Raw genomic sequence first — 19,270 nt, 5'->3', positions numbered from 1 at the left:
TCCATGATGTTAATCTCCCGTTCCACCACGTCCCAAAGGTGCTCTATTAGATTGAGATCTGGTGACTGGAGGCCATTTGAGTCCAGTGAACTCATTGTCACGTTCAAGAAACCAGTCTGAGATGATTCCTACTTTATGACATGGCGCGTTATCCTGCTGGAAGTAACCATCAGAAGATAGGTACACTGTGGTCATAAAGGGATGGACATGGTCAGCAACAATACTCAGGTAGGCTGTGGCGTTGACACGATGCTCATTTGATACTAAGTGTGCCAAGAAAATATCCCCCACACCTTTACACCACCACCACCAGCCAGAACCGTTGATACAAGGCAGCATGGATCCATGCTTTCATGTTGTTGCCAAATTCTGACCTTATCATCCAAATGTTGCAGCAGAGATCGAGCCTCATCAGACCAGGCAACGTTTTTCCAATCTTCTATTGTCCAATTTTGGTGAGCCTGTGTGAATTGAAGCCTCAGTTTCCTGTTCTTAGCTGACAGGAGTGGCACCCAGTGTAGTCTTCTGCTGCTGTAGCCCATCCGCCTCAAGGTTCAACGTGTTGTGCATTCAGAGATGCTCTTCTGCATGCCTTGGTTGTAACGAGTGGTTATTTGAGTTACAGTTGCCTTTCTATCAGCTCGAACCAGTCTGGCCAAACTCCTCTGACCTCTGGCATTAACAAGGCATTTGCGCCGACAGAACTGCCGCTCACTGGATATTTTCTCTTTTTTGGACCATTCTTTGTAAACCCTAGAGATGGTGGTGCGTGAAAATCCCAGTAGATCAGCTGTTTCTGAAATACTCAGACCAGCCCGTCTGGCACCAACAATCATGCCACGTTCAAAGTCACTTAAATCACCTTTCTTCCCCATTCTGATGCTCGGTTTGAACTGCAGCAGATCGTCTTGACCATGTCTACATGCCTAAATGCATTGAGTTGCTCCCATGTGATTTGTTGATTAGAAATTTGTGTTAATGAGCAGTTGGACAGGTGTACCTAATAAAGTGGCCGGTGAGTGTATTTCCCCCTTACATATTTCTTCTGTTTTTGCTTTTTCGTCACTTAAATGTTTCTGATCATCAAATAAATTTCAATATTGGATTAAGATAACCTGAGTAAATACAAAAGCAGTTTTTAAATGATAGTTTCATACATTAATTCATGAATACGTTCATACGTTAAATCATAATTTAACTGTGAGAAACAATTTTTTTTTCCATCTGAGTTCAATTTCACAAACCAAACCCAGACCTAATTATTAGCAGACCTGCAAATATAACAAATTATTTGAAGAAAACCTCTCTGATGGCTAAAAGATCTCAAATGCACAGCATCTTCTAAAAGAAAAGACATCTATCAGTCTGGAAAGGGTTACGAAGCCATTTCTAAGACTTTGGGACTCCAGCAAACCAAAGTGAGAGCCCACAGCCGCATAAAGCATGCAGCTCTGGTAAACCTTTCCAGGTGAAGTTGGTCAACCAAAATTACTCCAAGTGCACATCCACGATTCAACCAGGAGGTCCCATGAAAAACCAAAGTGCATTTAAAGCACGGCAGGCCTCATTTACCTCAGTTAAGGTCAGAATTCAACCACTGCTGACCCAAAATAACCCAAAGGCCAGTTTCACATTTACCACAAACATTTTGATAATCCCCAAGAATTTTAGAAAAAAAATCTGTGGACTGATGAAACAGAAGTGGACCTTCTTGGAAGGTGTGGGTCATGTTACATCTGACCAGATGTCACACAGCATCTTAGAAAAGGACCATCCAAACATGCAGTTAAACATGAGGATGACAGTGTGACAGTCTGGGGCTGCTTTGCTTCCTCAAGACCTGGACAACTTTCTATAATTGTAATTTTTCCCTCTACTACAACATTCTACAGAATGTCCAACCTTTAGTATGGGACCTTAAGCCCAGCCACACTTTGGTTCTGCAGCAGGACAATGATCCATGGCACAGTACCAAGGCCACCTCTGAATGACTTTAAAAACAAAACAAAGCTTTGGAGTGGCCTAGTCAAAGTCTGAACACAAATCTAATTCAGATACTGTAGCATGAGCTTGGTAAAGCCCCCCAACATACACACACACACAGTTTAATGCATTCTCTTGATATCCGCCATTGCTTAGGTTTAGGGGCCAATTGCTTTCTTTTTTTTTTACATAGAACCAGGTTGGTTTGGGCAGTTTTTGCCTCTCCACATTATTTGACCGCTCCTTTCTCTTGTAGCCATAACTATGAATTAAATGCCAAAAAAAAAAAAAAAAAAACTTGTTGATAAATGTAGTTGTTATTTTTGTTTTATTTAGGAAGTTAAAGTTTACACCGTCTTACCATATGCATTAATGTTGCATTAATTTTGGGCTTTTGTGATGCTTTTGAAATGTTCTTTTTCAATTGTGAAATACAGCAAACAACTTAAACGATTTTAAACAACAGAACTTCAAATATTAGTGGGGGTCTAAAGTCAAATATTAGTGGGGGTCTATGTATATTATTTATTACTTCATTTTGTGTAAAAAGTTGTACCCAGTTGTATGTTGTATAATCACCCCTTTTCCTCCCGAAGAAATTATTAAAAGTGGCGAATTAATGACATTCCTTTTAATCATGAGTGGATGTAAACTTCTAAAAGCAATTGTAAATAACTAATACAACTATGGGTATGTGTAAAACATCTTCAACATGAACTGTTTAACTTTATTGTGCATACATGCACATTGTAAGTTGGCAGTAAAAGGGTGCAAAAATATGTTTTCAAAGTAAAAAAAAAAAACTACAGAAAATATAGATTTTTTCTGCTACAGCGAAAGGTTTTTCAGCAACATTTATCCAAGTAGTCATTATTGAAAAACTGAAAACTCTACTTTAAAATAATTTCTATGAGTTGTTCTATCAGATTACTTTGAAGAAAAAGTTGAATTTAACAAAACAGAGGGTGAGAATATACTGTATTTAGGCCACTAGTAACACAAAGAAAGTTTGGTGTCTTTACTTAGCTCCTTTTTATGGTGCATTTGTGAGAAAACAGTATTTTACTCAGTGATTTATAAAAATAGTAACTGGCTAATATATAATCATTATTAAATATTTATTTCCCTTTTAACAAACCTGACATTTTCATACAGACAGTATGTGTTGTATATTCATTGTATTTCCATAGGTGGCGGCAGTGAGAGGAATTTACAAATAAGGCCACAGAAAAAGAACATTATATCCATAAGATGGCGGTAATGCAACAAATCGGATGCCAACTGCTTTAAAATTACCGAAGAAGAAGAAGGAACATAAACAAGAAGCACAGAGAAGGCTACAAGCTTGTATGTTTTATAGTTAATGTTAGACATTTTTTATTGTATCCAATAGTTCAGACCTGCTAACACAGTAAGGATGGGGAAGCGACAGCATCAAAAGGACAAAATGTAAGACTAAAACGTTTCTGACGTCATAAAAATCCGTTTTACCTTAACCGCTAACAGGCTAGCATGCTAACACGTTAGCTTGTTTGTGGTGTTTCTTTAAATTAAAAGCTTTGTAGGCGTTTGTTATTTTTTTCTCCTTAACGTTCCTTAACGATTCAGTATTTTACCGTCATTACAGGTACATCACATGTACAGAATATACCAACTTTTATGGAGGGAAACGAGCAGGTGAGTTTCAGCTACGTTATTAATTTTTGTCTTTTTTTTTCTTTGCTATATTTGTAAATTGTTATGTTAAATCGGCGAGTTGCACGATAGTGTTTATCACATGTCAACGTTAACATAAGTTGTGAAAATAGTTGAAATTTGTTCTTTGGGATTAGTTGATAAGACTCCACGGAGACAGGGGGATGTAGGGTACAGCCCTAAAGGAAGCAGTCGAAAAAAAGACTTAAGTAAATACTGTCCTGTTTACAGTCTAATTCAGATAAGTTTAGAGCATTGTTTTCCAAAGTTGGGGTCAGGACCCTACTGTGGGTTGGAAAATCAACCAGTGTGGTGTCTTAAGATCATCGTCAGAAAGCGAAGAAAATAACAAAAATAATAATTGAAAAATAAAAACGGTAGACGTTTATAGTTTAAAAATTGTATATATTCGTTATTCCTGCTGTTTATGTTGTCATTATACCCCTGTTTATTTGCCTTCTTAGTAATGCCTCCGTACTCCTCTGATACTCTTGGTCACAGGCCTCTCCAGCTGTTTTTTGGGGAATTGGAAACTAAAAAGTTCGACAACCATGTTGTTGCAGTTAGAAAATTACATAAGTCTGTGTATGGCAACTGGAAAAAAAATATCATGTTGAATAGGTTAATATACAGGTTAAATGTAAAATGTCTCTTAAGGAATAAAATCAGTTTTTTTTTTTGTGTGTAACAAATTCTTTAATTAAACTGAAGACAGCTCTACAAAACCAGGACATTACTGCAGCTTTAACCTAACATGATTCTTTTGAACTGATTGCCATTGTCAAATTTTGCTTCATTTCCAGAAATTCCCCAGGCAAACTTTAAACGACTTCCATTTGACCACTGCAGGTAAGAAGGAATTGTTTGTTCTGTGGAAGAAAAACATTTTTATGCTAATTTTCTGTTCTTTGGTGATGGTTAGAAGCCTCAGGCAGAGCAGACTGGAGTCAGAATAGATGATAGACTAGTTCATTTAACAAATGAATGATTTGGCTTTGTAAAACATGCCTAAATAATTTAAATGATTTTGTTTCATCCTTTTTTTCGATCAAGTAAAGGAAAGAAATTCCGCATTGATGAACCAAAAAACATCTAACAAACTAGTAGTTTCTTGCAGCCCATCTGACTTTTCTGATTTGTTTGAGGATTTCACGGATGAGAAACAATGTTCCTCATCAAGTTTCAGCCTTCTTATGTAGTAGTTTTGCAGAATGAAGGCAGATTTATTGTCTTTGAAATTAAATGAAATGTCCAGCTTTATATTCCCTCTGAGGTACTGGCTCCAATCTGGCCCGATCCTTTATTTACAGCAGTGAAAATGTCCTGCTTCTTTCAAACACTCTCCTTGATGTGACTAACCCAACATTAGTCATCCGTCTGGCAGATCTGGGTTTAAGGTTGTTTTTTTTTACCAACATGTTTATAAGAAATGTTTTAGTCCCGACTTGAATCTGATACAGGAATAGAGTTAGCTGAAGATTAGGGTTATGGCGAGAGGCCTAACAACCTCAAAAGGTTTGGAACTCATCATCAAAGATAAATATGCAAATAGCTTCTCTGCGTTTACAAAAGGGGTGATTTGATTGCTCTGATGCTAATAAAGATTTTTCCATTGATTGTGAATAATTGTGTATGATTTAATTTTTGACATGCCATTATTTTTATTAAATTGTAAATGTGTTCAAAATGCTGCTGCTAGGCTTTTAACCTGTCCACACAGACATGAGCAGTGCTCTCTGCATGGACTCCCTATGCAGCACATAATTAATTTCAGTACCCTAATGTTGGCTTATAATGCCTTAATGGTCTTGCTCTACAGTACCTCTCTGATTTACTCCAGCCTTATCTTCCTTTGCGGGCATTTAGATCAGCTGACCAGCTGATTTTAGTTCTCCAAACAAACTAGGCAGAAATGAGGCATTTTTTTCTTTTGGCTTCCAAACTTTGGACCATGTTTCCTTTTTAAATATTCTCCAGGCACCTTCTCTTCCTGTTTTAAGTCTCTTTTTAAAAATACATCTTTTCTCAATAGTGTTTGGCTCAGTGTGATTTGAGGTGTTCCTTTTAATTTCTCTGTTATGTTTTATGACTGTTTTTATATCTGTTTTATGTCTTGGTGTATCTTTGATTTATCTTATCTTTGTAAAGCACTGTAGGTTAACCTGTTTTTTAAATTATCTTTATAAATAACTTGGACTTGTCTAATTTCCTCTCAGTTTTCTTTTGTTTAGATGTTAATGGTGGTTCTAGGATAACTTTTTCTCCCACAGTAGATTTTCTACGTTTTGTTCCCAAACACTGACTCCTGTTTCTGCCCAATGTGCCAATTTGTCCATTTTCATGCTTTACGTTTTCTGTCCCAATCCTTCATTTCTTCCTTGATCTACATGGATGTTTCCCTTTTCAAAAACCTGAATATTTTGACTAGACATGCTCGAGATGATGAGCCCGGCTAGCTAACAACAGTCAGCATTTTTCACCACACTCACTATTGATTTATCTTCTTAAAGGAGTTTAATCCTTTGCATTGTTTCAGCTGACAGCTCTGTTGTTTGTTTCATGTTTCTATCAGTCAGCCATTTGCAACAGCTCATTAGTCTCTTTTAACTGCAAATCATTTGCTTTATTAGAGTGGTGCAGGACATTTTAGTAAACTCAACACTGTAATTCCGTTTTTATGCATATCTTAAAGATCCAATATGTTTAGTTAAATAAAATAAAATTGTTTGTGCACAATTTTTTCTTTACTAAGAGGTTATACAACTAACGGAACATTGTCCAACACTGGTGATTCCATGTTTGGTAAGATGTCAGACAGAAAATAACAGTTTGCTCCATTTTTACTTCTTTTCAGCTTGTCCTTGCAACCGTTCGAGTATCCAGTCTGCACCGAGGACGGGGTGGTATTTGACCTGCTGTGAGTAACTTGTACTGATTGCAAATTACAGGCACAGACAAATTTGTTGTTGCCCCCTTGAAAAGATGTAAGAATCTAAAACAAATCATAAATTCAATACAATAGCATAATATTACATTGATACATTTAGAAAATTGTAATCTTTAATTTGAGAACATTTATTTAGTGGTCAAAAAATATCCCATTTTATGAATTACTTGCTTTTAGCGAAATCACTGGGGGTTATTGGCACCTATTGGTACAACCTCTTTCTGCCAGTGAGATAGCACTTAGTCTTCTCCTTTAAAGCTTTAAGAAGTTGAAGCCTCCAGGGATTTTAGACCATTACTCTGTGCTCAGCTCCCTAGATCAGGGCTCTCCAACTCCAGTCCGTAAGAGCTACTATCCTGCAATTTTAGATGCATCCCTGCTCCGACACACCTGAATCAAATAAATGACTCCTTTCCAGGCTTCCGCAGATATTGGTGACATAGTGAGGAGGTAATTCAGATATTCGATTTAGGTGTGTTGGATCAGGGATTCATCTTTTTTTCCCAGAATCCTGGGTCCTTTTTCATGTTTTCTTCCCTAAAGGATTTATGTCTGGGGACTGAGATAGCCATGAATGAATGGTAGTAGATACTTTTCCACACATTTATGCTTTCTTTCCCGCTAACCCACCTGGTGTTTTGTTGTTGCAAGGTTCAGTTGCTGTTTAATCTGACCAAAGCACACAGTTCCAGTTAAAGACCAGTGGAGTTTAGCAAACTTTACGTTTTTATGTTTGTAAACATAGGAATGGAAATGAGTTTTTTCTTCCATTGAAGAATAAAACTTATTTGACATGCAGATAGCATCTGGTGGTTGACCTAGAGACTTTTGACCCCAAGATGAACCATTGGTGGCAGTTTTCTTACAGTGAGTTTACTATCCTGCCTATTGTGTGTGGAAGGGAAGATAAGTATGGGTCCTTGTTCTAGCTTAGTGGGCAGTTTCTGTTTCATGTCTAATTTAATCTCCAGGAAAAAAGGAATTGATTAGAAATTCTCCACCCAAAAGAAGTAAAGTAAATTAAAAGGTTATATTTATTTTGTGGCAATTGTTGGGGGTTGTTAAACAATTATATTTTAATAAGGTGCGTTTTTTTTCCACACCGAGTAATGTACTCATATTAAAGGTGGGATTTTTGTGAAATTTTCAGTGTGATATAATGCAGTAAAATAAATGATTTTAAGACTTTCTAAACATCTTTTGCATGTGGATAAACTCATTCTTCCATGTCTTTATTAGAATACCAACTATGCTGTCACACATTTTGGTTTGCTTTTTATACAACTGATTTCTGAACACAAACTGATTTTGTAATTGAACAACTAACTGTAAGAAATGTATACTTTTGCATCTGCTCGCTTTCTCTCCTGTCCTTTCTCCCCTTCAGGAGCATCGTCCCATGGATTAAGAAGTATGGAACTAATCCAATCTCTGGAGAAGTAAGAAAACATTGATTCAGTTTTGTTGAAATTGTCTTTACATGGAAAGCTTATGTTCAAACTTCCTCACACAAAGGTATTTGGCATGTGATGAGCATCAGATGGAGAATACAATTCTGGTCCCTCAGGACCTGATTTAAGTCAGTGAATCATTTGCAGGCTGCTATCAGACACCGGCCAGCAAGGACTGGATTTTCCCATCTCTGCACCTAATAATAGTGACAGTTTTAACCTGGACTTTTAGGAACTTATTAAGGAAATAAGTCAAAATTCTGACTCCATGTCAATAACACAGGAGTGTGGCACTAAGTGGCTCAGTGGTAGAGCAGGCACACCATAATACGCAGAGGCTGCTGTCCTCAATGCAAGCTGCTTCGTGTCCTGATCTCGGGACATTTACTACATGTCTTCCCATTCTTTCTCAGCCCTTCTGCCTGTCCAGCTGCTAATAAAAAAGGCCACTAGTGCTACTCAACCTTTAGAAAAATATAAATAAGACAGGAATTTAGTGTATTAGGAAACCATTTAAAAGCCTGTGTTTTTGCAACACATTTTGGCTATAAAATTTAAATTTAAACAGTACTCTAAAATTCAAGTAATATGACTAAACAATTGAAACTGTAGAACTTACCTTTAAAACATTTTCTGTAAAATTTCTGGTGACGAACCCACCCCAAAAGTAAGCTTGTTACTCAGCATTTTAGTGGGTTTATCCTGTTTTAAACCATAGAGATTTACAGTAGTTTGGTGTCGTTCTTGACCGCTGCAGTGGTAAATGACCTGCACTTGTATAGCGCTTTATCAAGTCTTAGGACCCCAAAGCACTACAATCAGTCATCCAGCTGCCCTGGGGCACGGCTGCCATACAATCAGCGCCGCCGGGGCCTCTGACCACCATCAGTAGGCAAGGACACAACGTCTGAGATGGACGGAGCGGGGGTTCTAACCGGCAACCAACCAGTTAGAAGACGAACTCCTACTGCCTGAGTCACATGTGCCACAGGTTGTAGCAGCTTATGAGTCTGGCAAGGATTTCAATTTGAAATCAACAGTTCCTCTCTCTGGAAAACAGTTCACAAGTGGAGGACATTAAGAGCAAATGTCCAGGTCTTGTCATCCAAGCACGTTGACCCCAAAAGCAGGCAGCAAGATGCTAAAAGAAGTCTTCAAACCCCCTAAAATCTCATCACAATATCTACAGCGGGCTCTTGCTATTGTTGATGTGAAAGTGACTGTACAATCAGAAAGAGACTACACACAGTTTAACTTTCATGGGAGTTGTGAAAGGAGGAAACACTGAACCCAAATAAACCCACAAAGACCAGGCTAAAGTTTGCCAGAGAGAATTAAGACAAAGATCTGGACTTCTGGAATAATGTTCTTTGGACAAACAAGTCTGGCGTAAACCAAATACACCATTAAAGGAAAACAACCTCACCCAATCTGAGAGACATGAAGGTGGAAGTGTCATGGTTTGGGGATGCTTTGCTGCATCAGGACCTGGTTAACTCCCTCATGAATTCTGTGTATCAGAGGGTAGTTGAGGAAAATGTGACCGTCTATAAAAAAATTGTGCCGAAGCAGAATTGGACTCAAAATATAGCAGTAAATCCACGAAAGGCTTGCAAAGAATTAAGAAATGCAAAATCCCGGGCCAAGTCAAAGCCCAGATCTTGATATCATTGAGGTGCTGTGGGCTGACTTCAAGCGGGCTGAACCTGCAAGAAACCCATCATGCTGAACGTTATGAGTGGGGCAAACCCTCTTCAGTCCGATGTCAGATAGTGGTAGATGGTTACAAGAGGTGTCACTCTGACGTTATTTCAGCCAAAGAGGGTGAGACTAGCCATTATGGGGCAGGGTGTACTCACTTTCTCCTCAGCTAGAAAACCTATCTTTGTATTTGTAGTTTGAGTGCACCAAGATAATTTTTTATTTATATAAATTTTTGTTGGAGAGGTAAATTTAGAAATAAGATTACACTTGAACATGGGTTTGTTTTCACACAACTATACTGTACTATATGTATACTTAATTTTTCAGTCTCACTATTTTGTTGTTGTTTTGCAGAAACTGGAAGCGAAGTCTCTTATTAAACTCAACTTCGCCAAAAACAACGATGGTAAATATTTTTTAATATAAATTGATGATAAATGTAGAAACTTTGTTCCTGTGAAAGAGCAAGCTTATGTTGCTAGATCCCAAACTTAAAACAGTAGTTGGAGAGAAACAGAAAAGGAGCAGGAGGGGTTATAAAAGCTCCTATAAATTTCGCTCTATTTTGAGTTTAAGTTTGTTTTTTTCTTTTTTTAGTTCTCTTAATTTCACTTTTTTCATTCTAAGCACAATTAATAACCCAAAAATTGAGTAATAATGGAGTGAATGAGAAATATTTCAACAATTCAGTAGCCAAAGAATTCTTTTTAAAAAATAGAAAATACTTCAGAGTTGGTTTTTTTTTGTGTGTGTTTAGCTCTCGCGTTCCGGTATGTGGTCGTCGCATGTTATCCGTGCACGTTCAGTCAATCGCATGCTGACCATACTTACAGAAACGCTGGTGATTCATAGAAATCACCAGCGTATTATTCTGTACTAAACTTTGCACTAAGCATGGAGGTTTTTAAAAACTTTTGGAAGATCTTGGTTTTCCAGCGAGTCCTTTTAGCATGGGTGACCCGCACCTAACCAGGTAAAAACAGGTGATTAGCCAATCTGTGTTTTGTAGTTTATTCTACCTTTTATTCAATGTTTCCCATATTGCAAAAATCCCAGGGCTCTTGTAATGCTGTTGAAAGAGAGAAAATGTAATTGATTGAAAGTGGTTTATTATGGGGGGTATAGAAGGTAATGTAACACAGGTTGAACATTTTTGTCCTTGACTTCCGGTGAAGATCAATCATCTTATTTAGAGTAGCTCTACCTTCAGCCAGCTGCTTACTTTCTCTGTTTTTATTTTTGTTCCAGGAAAGTATCACTGCCCTGTTCTCTACAACGTCTTCACAAATAACTCTCACTTTGTTGCCAACAAGGTCACAGGAAATGTGTTTTCCTACGAGGTCGGTCACTTTTGCTGTATTGATCTTTACTGATAACACTTTCCTAACACAAACTGATGACATGATAAAGAGATAATATTGATTTTGGTTTCAGTTTATGGCAGAGCAGATGATTAGCAATCATTTTATCATGAAATATTGCCTTATGTCACATGGTTCTGTGTAATGGAGATGGGTTATTTTCCCAAAAAGCTGCAGTTTTTTGCAGATTGCTTTATAAATGTAAACTAACTAAATGAAATTATGACATAGTACTTATAGTGATTATGAATTGGCATAGAAATCGGCAACAGAAAGCAAAGAAACTGAATGTTAAATTTTGTCACCTAATGTAGTTTTTACAGTAGCTTTTTTGCTTTTGTTTGAGGTAATTCTGTTTCTCTGCAGGCTGTTGAGCAACTAAACATCAAGACCAAAAGTTATAAAGACCTGCTGACTGATGACCCCTTCACTAGAAAGGATATCATAATGCTTCAGGTGGTCTGCTGCTTCATTTCTTTAGTTTTATTCATTGATTTGCAGGTGTGAGAAATATGTGACATTTCTGGGTTTTTTTTTTTGTCTCCAAAGGACCCCACCAACCTGGATAAGTTCAATGTGTCCAACTTTTTTCACGTAAAGAACAACCTCAAAGTGCTGGATCCAGGTAAGTTACCAACGAGTTGTTTTTGTTGGGTCAGAGGTCGGTAGAGCAGCCAAAAATGTTACTCAAGTAAGAGTAGTATGGTGCTAGAAATATTTTTTTCAAATGTTACTCGGGTAAATGTAACTGGTTACCACCCGCCTCGTATACAGATTTATCGGGATTTGTTACAGTTCAAGTGCATAAGCATAAGGAAACAAAAGCTAAATCCTAGATTTCTGTTTAGTGATTGTGAACCTAAAATAACCCTCACCGAAAAGAGAACGATTTGTTACACATAGGGCTGCACACATCAAGGCCGTGTACTAAACGATGCCTAGGGGGCTACATGTTGAACAAAAACCTCCTTTAAGCACGAACAAGTAGGGCATCATTCTTATAAAGAAAACAATCTAAGTAAAAATTGGCTAATTTGGCCTTACGATGAAGGGCAGTGCTAAACCAAATGAGTTATCCTTGTTTAAAAATACTCAAAAAAACCCAAAAAAACTTGGTTGACCATAAATGAGGACCTGGTTGCCAACTTGTTTATTAATCTTCACCAGATGTTGTGAAGCTGACATGTATCTGAAACATTTGGTTTTTCCATACAAGAACCACACTGTCCACTGCTGCCATGGAACATCTGAAACCATTTTTACACTGCTGAATAAAAACAGGGCAATGGCTTCTGCATTTCATCATCACTGGCCATGTTTGCATGGCTTTGGTGTGGGGTGCTTTAAACATACTTTGTTGTATTTAACTATAAGGTTGGGAATGACATCACACCCAACTCAACTCTGTTCCAGTTACTACTTGGGAAAATTAGTAAGATCTTTTAAGACCATCTGTTGTGGTCAGTGATTAGGCTAACTACTAAAGTAAGCACTGTAGTGACATGTTCACTATCACAGGTTGTGTAGTACTGTGTGTGTGCCATTAATTTAATAAGATACAAACTGTCAGAAGTGCAAGGTAACTGTTTAATAGTGCAAGTTTCACAATATTTTATGAATGTGTCGATCATTGAATTTTGCAGTTACTTTTCTGGGAGTTGATTCAGGTTGATAATTCCAACTTTTTTCAATTTCTGTCCAAGTATTTAAGCAATAAAAAAAAAAACACTGGCATCCCTTCTGTGAAAAGTTCAGGATAAATTCGTCTGTTACGCTCAAATTTGTTTGCAGTTAAACTGTCAAAACTGCCAAAAATAAAAATCTGTGTTAAAAGGGTAAAACATTTTTTTATGTAGTTGAACTGTTTCCTCGATTCTGTCCCTGTTACTGTGTAGATGAGGAAAAGGCCAAACAGGATCCAGCATACCACCTGAACAGCACCAACCTGGAAACAAGAGAGACCTTGGCTGAACTTTACAAAGAATACAAAGGGGATCAGCTCTTGGCCTCCACCATGAAGGAGCCTGAAGCCAAAAAGACAGACAAACTAAATGCTGTAAGTAAAGACAAACACCTGGAAAGCATAGATGGTGAGGTAAACTGAAGAGGTATTGAATATAAACCAAAACATACATGTAGCCCCCTCTTCATCACAATATTTGCTTCCATCTAAATGCTTTATTCCATTCATATTCCCCAAAACACAGCTGTTTACTATGCTTTCCAGTCTGCCCCAGAATTGGCATCTTTTTTGCATCCTTGCCATTCTGCAGCATATTTGAGCAACAGTTTCAAGCCAGAAAAGAAGAATTGGAATCGCTATGAATGGCTCCAGAATAAAGGTCAGAGATTTGCTGCAGCACTGTTCATCCTTGTAGTCACTTTCCCCTCAATGTCATTTTGACATTAGCCCCTGAAGATACCTGAAACAATTAGACTGGTTCCTCTGCAGCTGAAGACACACATCACTGTGTGATGAAACATCTCTGCAGTTTCCTTCTTTAGGTGCTCATACCAAACAGACTTTAGCTCTCGTATACATGATTATTTTGACAAAGTAAAAAAATTTCTATAAAAATTTGGAGCTGTGTTTTTATCTAAAGAATTTGAGCCAGCAGCTCTCCCAGGTGTGCAGTGTCCTGTTTAGGAGTGAACACTGCTGCAGACTGAGAGACTCTCAGGACTAACATGACCTTTTTATGTGGACATGAGTTGTGACATTTCCCCCACAGAAGTAAAAGGCTTGAAGACTGCTGAGCAGGTGTGCTGGCTATCCGGGTGTTCATATCAGCCTTTGTGTGCAGATTAATTATTGATAACTATATTAACGTAAGGTTCCTGCCCTAAGCATTAAAACAATATGGCTATGATGAGGTGCATCTTTACGCTGAGTGAAAGGGATGAGGTGACAGCCTAATGCATTCTCTCATTTTTCACTCAAATTACATTTAAGAGAGCTTATACAGATAAATATAGCAGAAATAACAGGACAGATTTGGTCTTTAATTTACATGAGTGGGGGTTTTATTAGTTGATGCGCTTCAACAAAATGAGGATTTTATCAAAGAGGAACCCCAACATCAGAGTGCTTCAAAACCCTAAGCCTAATGGGTACCTTTCACCTTTGCTTTTTGACAAGCGAAGCAGTAAATTATATGATTAAGAGCAGTTTAATTTAAAATTCCAATCATATTAAATTGCTCTTTATGTGAGTAAAAATAAAATGTAATTGTTTTTTTTTACCAGCACCAATTTACAACAAATATCATCTCAACTCAATCGTACACAGATTCAAAGTCAGTTACATCCATTTAAAATGGTCCTAGTTATTAAATAATACAATCAAATTTAGTTTATTATTCAAATTGGTTAAAAGCTTTCTTGTCCAAGACAACTCAGCAGATTGCATTGAGTAAGTGACTTGCAGCATTCACTCCTCCGGACAGTCACTTGCATTGACTTTGCAGCAATCCCTCGAAATGAGGATGCATGTAGCAACAGTGGAGAGAAAAAACTCCCTTTTACCAGGAAGAAACCTCCAGCAGAACCAGAACCAGAACCAGGCTCAGCGTGAGCAGCCATCTGTCACGACCAACTGAAGGTTTGAGAGAACAGAGCAGAGACACAAAAAAAACACAGAAGCACTGATCCAGCAGTACTTTCTATGTTGAAGAAAAGTTAATAACAGTAGTAGCTCCTTTCAGTGGCTGAATCTAGGAGAGAAACACAGTTAGCAGATAACTTCTGAGTCAGTTGTCAAGTCTATAGGATGAAGAAGAGCAAATGCTTTTAGATGCAGTAAAAAGCTCAGCCAGTAGCCATGTCTAGGAGAGACAGGGTTAAACACTGAAAGACAGGGCCAGGTGTCTCATCTATAGAAGGAGAACATTAAGTTGTTGGCAGTAGTAGCTCAGCTGATACCCCCTCCAGGAAGGTGCTACAGCTAAACACAGAGCTGTGGTGGCCTAGTGGTTAGAGCAGGTGGTTTGTGTTCCGGAGGGGACACAAGGGGCCGGGTTCGTATCCCGCAGATTGCCACTCTGGGTCCCTTAGCCCAGAATGCTCCCCGGGCACCGCACAACGGTAGCCCACTGCTCCCTATAAGGGATGGGTTAAATGCAGAGGGTCTAATTTCCCCTCGGGGATCAATAAAGTATCAATTATTATTATTATTATACCAGGTGTAGCTTCCAGGAAGAGAAAAAGCAGAATGTAACTGAACCGGTAGAGAGCGGCTGGTTAGAGCTGTGTGATAGGCCACAAGTCCGCACATTCTTAGAGCCTTTGTTTCTCTAGCACACCTTATTCAGACATCATCAAAAACACATAATATCTTCTAAAATACCGTATTTTCCGCACTATAAGGCGCACTTAAAAACCATTAATTTTCTCAAAAAATGACAGTGCGCCTTGTAATCCGGAGCGCCTTATATATGGATCAATTGGTTAATTGGTTGATCCATACTGGTTGTACACGGCGCTCTGTCAAAATGTTTCAGTACGACTGGTAAACTACAAAGCCGCACCGCTTGCAGCATTACGGCTACCGTAGTCAGGGGTGTCGCCGAAGTAATAGCGGTAAACACCTGTACTGTGCTTACTCCTAGTCCAACACCACTTGTGTGTGTATAACGTTTGAATGTACTGTTGCAGGAATTGCCTGAACTATATGTGATTAGAAGCTCAGTGTGTGGGGTGTATGTTTCGTGTGTGTGTATGGAAGATGTTGACATTACTCCTCCGGACAGAGGTGGCGCTGTGTGCTGCCGTAGCCGAGAATCAAGAGTGAAGGAGTGACGTTATTGTGTGTGTGGGGTGGGTAGAGACGGCGACCGGAGCAGCGGTGTATGAGTCTGTAAGCCCTGTGTTTTTACGTGCTGCAAAGTCATTAAAAAGAACCCCGAATCTCGTCAACAACTCAGTGTTTTGATGCTGTTTCTTCATGCTCAACTCAGCAACGTATGAGTGAGGGAGTTAACCCCGAGGAAACTAGTAACTTCGGCCCTGGAGAAAGCGTCTCCCCTGTGTCATCAGACTACGGTCAGGGGACAGAAACAGGAAAGGTTAACAGTACTAACGTTTGATTTAGTGCATCAAACTGTTTCTTTTACATGTTTACTGAATCAGGGAAAAGTTCCCTTTCACATTTTAACTAACGTTTGATTTCAACTTCAACTTCATAGACTCCAATGCATTCCTAACGTGCGGTTGGCTCTATTCAATAGAATTCTATGTAGAGGAGACCTTACCATGAGAGTGAATGGAGTTATCAGAACGCTGGTTTGTAGTGTATTAATAAAGTTTGACTGACTTATCTGACTGTTTTGTTGACATTCTCTTTAGCACAGCTCCATCTAGTGGATGCATAACGCAACCCCAGTCAAACGTTTGACTGCAGTAGCTTCTATTCTATGCGCCTTATAATCCGGTGCGCCCTATATATGAAAAAAGTTCTAAAATAGGCCATTCATTGAAGGTGCGCCTTATAATCCGGTGCGCCTTTATAGTGCGGAAAATACGGTATTTTATTTCATGTCAAATTGATGATGGAACTTGAAATAGTTCATGTTAGGACTGTGAATTTAGTTCAGTGTTTAGTTGATCAACTATGATGAATTCAGGTGTTATTTGTAGAAGCTAAACTTAACACACTTAGGGTTCATCTGCCCAATACTTTAAAAATACTTTGTCAACTAAAAGCTGCTGTAGTTTTTCTTCTATGACAGCATCTAGCTGAATATCTGTAGGCCACTGAGTGCTTTGCAAATGTTGTTATCCGACAGCTACAGTATGCTTAAAGACCCTTGAAGTCCTTTTTACTTTATTTCTACAACTAACATTTTACTTTCTCAGAAAACACAACTTTTAAAAACTCCTACATGTTACAGTAAATTTAGATATCAGCTCTTGGTTTAAATAGATGTAACATTCAATCTAATTTTTCCATTGTTGAAGGTTTATTTGTTGTCAGAAGCATCAGACCAGATGTTTCCTGCATGTTTTTTAATGTATTCCTGGTCCAAGAAAGCAGAATTTACCTCCTCAGTGTGTGTCGTCACGTTGTGCAGGATCGTCTAATGAGCCAATCATTTGATTAATGTGTGTTGAACCAGGAGAGCATCTAACACCTGCAGGACACCAGCTCTTGAGTACTGGAGTTAGTCACCTGTACGCTTGACTTACTAACCTAGTAAAAGAAAAGTTTTACATCTAAATGTAGAGAGTAGACTTCCTAACATTATTTTTTATTAATTCCATATTATGTAGGCTTCTTAGCTTTTGGATCAAATGGTTTCACAGATTGTAGCAGAAACCTTTCTTCTGTAACATTTTAGAAATGTGCATTATTAAGCTATGTAATGTTTACTTTGCGCACAAGAGGGCGCCAAGCAGTTTGTTAAAGAACGGCAGTATATTGGGCAAGAAGACGAATAACTGCGTTTAGTCACTGGAAAACAAACTTATTAACAGTGATGTGAGGTTGCATTTTATATATTAAAAAGGATGTCCTTATATATTCCTTATTATTTAATGCTTGCTTACTTTTTACATTTGTGAGCATATTTAAAAGGAAATGTTTTTAGGGTTCTGGAAGAGATGAGACCCTTTTTAGCCACTAATCACCTATATCCGAGAAGAATCAGAAACAGTCGGACCTTGTTTCATATCAGCTTTTCCTTGCTGCTGCTCTGTTTATATCGGGTTTTCTTTTCAAGCCGGAGCCTTTTTGTGTGCTTTCTGTCTGGGGTTTATATTTGAGGTGACGGTCTGACGGCTTCTGAGAAAACAGTGAATATAGGTCAGATTTAAAAAAACAAGGTGAAGCCTCAGCCTTCAGAGGAATTGGAGCAGAAGATTGCTAAACATCATCTGTAGTCTAGACTGAACCTTTTCAGATGCAATTATACCTTTTTGTGTTTTGAGTTATCCTGTTGATTCAGGACCTCCTTCTTTCTTACACTGTTGTTTGTTTATTCAACCTTTCAACTCATAATCTAGGTAACCGGTGCTCACTGATTTTAAGATTAATGTATTTCTTAGCTTAGGTGAGGCTTAGTTCTTTGGCCTTTAATCATGCCATTATGCTCGTTGGTACTTAATGATTCAGAAGACCTGGCAAGCTGTTTCTGAAAGAAGTGTGCTGGAGTGAAGACGACTCTTCACGCTGCATAACAAAGCTTTAATTCTGACCTGATCCAACAGTTGCATGTTTTATTCCTTAGGTTTTTTTTTTGTTAATTATTGACACTTATAATTCCTAAAATAGATTAAATATAAAACACAAGAGTTTAATTTCCTGATTTGTTTTGATTGTATTTTTCTATTATCTGTACAGTTTTTAGAGGACATTTTCAAGTTTTCTAATAAGGATTTCGTCTAAAACAGACCCTGGAGGGGTTGTTTTTAACCAGAAGAATATCCATTGTTGATGCACAAGAACACATTTAAATTTAGTTTATCGCCAATTCCCCACAAATCTCATTTAGAAAAAGTTATATTAATATACAAGTTTTATGGAATGCAGTTCAGTCTAAATTTAATTCAAATCAATATCCTGACACACTGATATCAAGTTTTATACTTTACGAGGGTAGTAAAGTAAAGACATGGATAAATATGACTGAGGTGTAGCTAGAAATATATATAATTCATTCAGCTCTCCAGAAAAGGGATACATTTACCATTTTTGGCTTTTTTATGACCTAATTACAGAAAAATAAGTTAATGTTTTCTCACTTAATTATAATTAAACCATTTTACTCTTCACAGTGTAACTATAGATGTTTTAATGTGAGATTGTGCCCACTGCCAAGAGGAACACTGACACACTTCAGAGTTTTATATTTGCGTTTTCAGGCCTAGTCGAGTCGAGTTGATGTCAGGTGACGTCATTGTTTATATCTGGAGATGGTGAGATGGTGCTCCACCAAGTGGTATAAAACTTTGCTAGATGCTCAAACACAAACAAAATCCAAGGGGAGCTGTTGAGCAATTAAATATGAAAACAGATTCAGTAAATGTTCATGTCTTTTTAAAGGCAACAATAATCTGCGGTCAGACATAATTAGTTTAAATTTGTTCCTGTTTTGTGTTTTAGTGTTAATGGTGCCATTTTACTATAAATAGCT

At 37.9% G+C, this 19,270-nt stretch overlaps 1 protein-coding gene across 1 annotated transcript in view; it reads left to right on the top strand.

Annotated features, from left to right (window-relative positions):
* Positions 1–3,238: 3,238 nt before the first annotated feature.
* ppil2 (peptidylprolyl isomerase (cyclophilin)-like 2) overlaps positions 3,239–19,270 on the top strand; it is a 51,693-nt gene continuing 35,661 nt past the window's right edge. The window contains exons 1-10 of the mRNA XM_047381914.1: positions 3,239–3,432; positions 3,611–3,660; positions 4,482–4,527; positions 6,533–6,595; positions 8,013–8,064; positions 10,135–10,186; positions 11,029–11,120; positions 11,508–11,597; positions 11,691–11,766; positions 13,037–13,197. Of these exons, the coding sequence (XP_047237870.1) occupies positions 3,401–3,432; positions 3,611–3,660; positions 4,482–4,527; positions 6,533–6,595; positions 8,013–8,064; positions 10,135–10,186; positions 11,029–11,120; positions 11,508–11,597; positions 11,691–11,766; positions 13,037–13,197 (714 nt within the window). The 5' untranslated portion in view covers positions 3,239–3,400. The remainder of the gene's footprint in view (positions 3,433–3,610; positions 3,661–4,481; positions 4,528–6,532; positions 6,596–8,012; positions 8,065–10,134; positions 10,187–11,028; positions 11,121–11,507; positions 11,598–11,690; positions 11,767–13,036; positions 13,198–19,270) is intronic.

The sequence above is a fragment of the Girardinichthys multiradiatus genome, chromosome 12 (assembly GCF_021462225.1).
Source record: "Girardinichthys multiradiatus isolate DD_20200921_A chromosome 12, DD_fGirMul_XY1, whole genome shotgun sequence".
In the NCBI taxonomy this organism is placed as follows: Eukaryota; Metazoa; Chordata; class Actinopteri; order Cyprinodontiformes; family Goodeidae; genus Girardinichthys; species Girardinichthys multiradiatus.
This window is presented reverse-complemented; position numbering and strand designations above follow the sequence as displayed.